General features: G+C 43.1%; 1 protein-coding gene across 1 annotated transcript; it reads left to right on the top strand.

Annotated features, from left to right (window-relative positions):
* The first annotated feature begins 1,264 nt into the window (after window positions 1-1,264).
* Window positions 1,265-2,791, top strand: MOT2 (sulfate transmembrane transporter). The gene has a single exon (XM_088517084.1). It carries the CDS (start codon window positions 1,304-1,306, stop codon window positions 2,678-2,680), a length of 1,377 nt encoding a protein of 458 aa, XP_088373210.1. The 5' UTR covers window positions 1,265-1,303; the 3' UTR covers window positions 2,681-2,791.
* Window positions 2,792-3,912: the final 1,121 nt, after the last annotated feature.

Here is a 3,912-nt window from a genome sequence, read left to right as displayed (position 1 = left end):
ATTCACGTCATTGAAGGGGATGGGAGGACCACCCATGTGCATGTTCCAACCCAAATGTTGCCTCATTGTTATCCATAATCCATCCAAATTCTCAAATGAAATCATTCAAATGCATCATTAAGATATGCATTTTCATTATATTAATTAGCGTACGTTCCCAAGAGGTGCTCAATCGGTTAGAACCACGTCTAATGAAGCGGAGGTCACTAGTTTAAATCTTCATATTCTTTCTTGTACGGACATGTCAAAATAATAATAATAATTATTATTATTATAACGGAATCGTACGGACTTACTCTTTTGTTTAATGCTAACCAATAATTAAATTGAGTACGTGGTCTAGTTGATGTGTGACAAAAGAAAGGGCCTTAGGTCCCGCTTTTTCCCCCTTTTTCTTGTCCTAGGAACTTTTGTACATGGGATTTATATTTGATTATTGGAGTGAAGAAGGAACTTATGGCTGAAATTTTTGGAACCCCAAGGTGGAGAATCCCTCCTAAAGAAAAAAGGAAATCACCTTATAATCATGTCAATTTGACTTCTCTACTTAATTAATTAGCTGTTGAGTTATAGTAAAATCTTTAGTGACGAAAGAGAATTGAAAACCAACTTGCAAGGATAAGCTGTCCAAGAGCTTATATAAATATGTTTAAGATTATACTTAAATCATGTGAGATATTTAAAGTCGTAACATATCACCACTCTTCTGAATTTGATGTCTACGGCGGCCCACTCTATTTCATAAGATGTCCCCTCCATTACTAGAACCCGAGATATGGTACTTGGCTTTGATACCAAATAATACAAGCTTTGAATAGAACTCATATTTAAAAATCGGCTTAGAGAAGGGGGGTACTCGAGAGCTTATATATATATGGTCAAAAATTGTACTTCAGTTATGTATGACACTTATGATTGCAATAAATCCCGACATAAACCCTGATCCCTCTCTTAAAGTTGAGGACCTCATTCTAAACGTAATGACCAAACTACAAATTGGAAGATCAACATGCAATTTTATTTATACTTTATTTTCATATGTAAAATTACAAGTTTTTAAGAAATAGTTTAATCGACTAGAACTATGTTTTATGAAGGAGAAATTACTAATTCAAAATCATCCTCTCTTTGTGCATATATATATATATATATATATATATATATATATCAAAAGAAAAAAATTAATTAAAAAAAAAAATTGAAAAATACCCTGTATTTGACAACAAATGCACCTATCCCCTTCCCCCAATCCCACGTTAAAACCATCCCTCTCACTCTCACAAGAACTGAAGAACTCACCACAATGGACGAAACCACCACCATCACCACCCCTCTCCTCCCAACCCCATGGCACCACCGCCTCCGCCTGAAGACCACCCTCTCTTCGGAGCTCTCCGGCGCCGTGGGGGACCTTGGCACCTTCATCCCCATCGTGCTCACCCTCACCCTCGTCTCCCACCTTGACCTCGGCACCACCCTCGTCTTCACCGCCCTCTACAACGTCGCCACCGGCCTCCTCTTCGACATCCCCATGCCCGTCCAGCCCATGAAGTCCATCGCCGCAGTCGCCGTCTCCGAGTCCCCCCACCTCTCCGTCCCCCAAATCGCCGCCGCAGGCCTCTCCACCGCCGCCGTCCTCCTCTTCCTCGGCGCCACCGGCCTCATGTCCTTCCTCTACCGCTTTCTCCCCCTCCCCGTCGTCCGCGGCGTCCAGCTCTCTCAGGGCCTTTCCTTCGCCTTCTCCGCCATCAAATACATCCGCTACGACCAAGACTTGGCCACTTCCAAGTCCGGAGCCCCTCGCCCCTGGCTCGGCCTCGACGGTCTCCTTGTCGCTCTCCTCGCTCTCCTGTTCCTCGTTCTAACCACCGGCGCCGGCGACAAACTTCACCAACATCACGATTCCGAACGCGAGTCCTCTCGGCGTCATCGCGTGTCCAGGAGATTACAGCTTCTCTCTGCTATTCCTTCAGCGCTCATCGTGTTCCTGATCGGGTTAGTTCTGTGCATTCTTCGCGACCCGTCGGCTTTCAAGGGTCTTGAGTTTGGTCCATCTAAATTAAGTTTTGTAAAAATTTCGTGGGAGGATTGGAAGATCGGATTTCTTCGCGCAGCGATTCCACAGATCCCATTGTCTATACTGAATTCCGTGATCGCAGTGTGCAAGTTGTCCGGTGACTTATTCCCCAACCGCGAGGCCTCGGCGATGAAGGTTTCTGTCAGCGTCGGGATTATGAACTTCGTCGGATGCTGGTTTGGGGCAATGCCGGTGTGCCATGGCGCCGGCGGCCTTGCCGGGCAGTACAGATTTGGGGGCAGGGGCGGTATGTCAGTGATTTTTTTGGGAATAGGGAAGTTGGTTCTTGGATTGGTGTTTGGGAATTCGTTTGCGAGGATTTTGGGTCAATATCCGATTGGGATTCTTGGGGTGCTTTTGCTTTTTGCTGGGATTGAGTTGGCTATGGCTTGCAGGGATATGAACACAAAGGAAGAGTCCTTCGTGATGTTGCTCTGTGCAGCGATTTCTTTGACCGGGTCTAGCGCTGCTCTGGGCTTCGGCTGCGGGATTTTGCTCTTCTTGCTGCTGAAATTGCGGCAAATGGAGTGTTCCACTATTGGCTTTCTCAAATCTGAATCTAAATCAGCGATCGATGACGAAACTGGTAGCATCATCCCCTAGGATTATCGTGTCTGATACACATAAAAAATAGCAGCTTTAGTGTGTGATTTCTCAGCATTATTCGAGCTATTTTGATGATTACATAATGTAAATTAGTTTGTGTGGGACTTATTAGTCATCTTGTAGCATCTTTCAGATAACAGAGCACTACGTATTTCTTAGTATTTTCGCTTCAAATAGCAGTCTGGGTTTATGTTATGAGTAGTTCCTTAAACTGTGGTTCAGAGCAATCAAGCAAAGAGTACCAGCTTGTTAATGGAGCCGGATATATAGATTTCGGTGTCTAAGGGAGGTGGACCTTGTGAAAGAACAAAAAAAAGGGGCAGTAGCAAAAGAGCAAGACATAAATCTGTTGGCACTTTTCTATCTGTTGCAGCAGTGGATGCATGAATCTGGATGCAGTCAAAGAGGAAAAACATACAGCAGCACCAAAAGTCTGCTAGCATTTGTGCACGTGTTCTACCATTAATGAGGATTTAATGCAAGGATATGGCTCACTCTTCAAAGCTCTGGCTAGCTCTGGCCGTCTGGTTAAGGATTCCATTTTGTATTCCAAAGGAATTGATGTAAAGGTCCAGCTAAAAGTATTCCAAAGGAATTAAGTTAAAATGTTTAGATGTTAATTTTTTTGGAAAATTGTGATGAACAATAACCAAAAAAAAACAAAGGAAAGACTTTGCCAAACAAAGCCTCTAATTTTGATCCCTAAAAAAATGGTCATCGAGTGCCAACACCTGTACATCATGGCTGAACCAAGGGAAAGAGTCATGTTGCATATAACGGTTTGACTTCACCACTTTGATTTTGTTGGAGCGTTTTCAAGTTCAAGAATTTGCCACTTCAGCAATTTCTTTTTTCATGGCTAAGCTTTGAAAGGACTCTTGTACGCTAATGAGATTTCTACAAAACAAAAGTAAGGTCAGAGGGTTTCCGGTTGGGCCAAAGATTCTTCGATGCTTAAGATAGGATCTTTATTTTTTATAAGAAAAATAATGAAAATTTGCCTCTAGTTACTCATGAATGTGTGTGTGCTGAGAGAGGTACGCAGGAAATGTGTGAGAGAGAGAGAGAGAGAGATGAGGGTCTCTAGGAGTCCCCCGAGAGAGTGAGACGTGTGTGTGGGGAGGAAGAAGAATAAAAAGAAGACCCTTTCTCTTTCTTCTTTCCTCTTTTTATCTAAAGATATCAAAAAATGTGGACACATGTCATTAGTTGAGTGGGTAATGACATAT

Source organism: Corylus avellana, chromosome 6 (genome assembly GCF_965113065.1).
Source record: "Corylus avellana chromosome 6, dhCorAvel1.hap1.2, whole genome shotgun sequence".
NCBI classification, from domain to species: Eukaryota; Viridiplantae; Streptophyta; class Magnoliopsida; order Fagales; family Betulaceae; genus Corylus; species Corylus avellana.
This window is presented reverse-complemented; position numbering and strand designations above follow the sequence as displayed.

Bases quoted from the DNA above. Each gene is read 5' to 3' on its own strand.
- MOT2 (XM_088517084.1), top strand. From the start codon at position 1,304: ATGGACGAAACCACCACCATCACCACCCCTCTCCTCCCAACCCCATGG.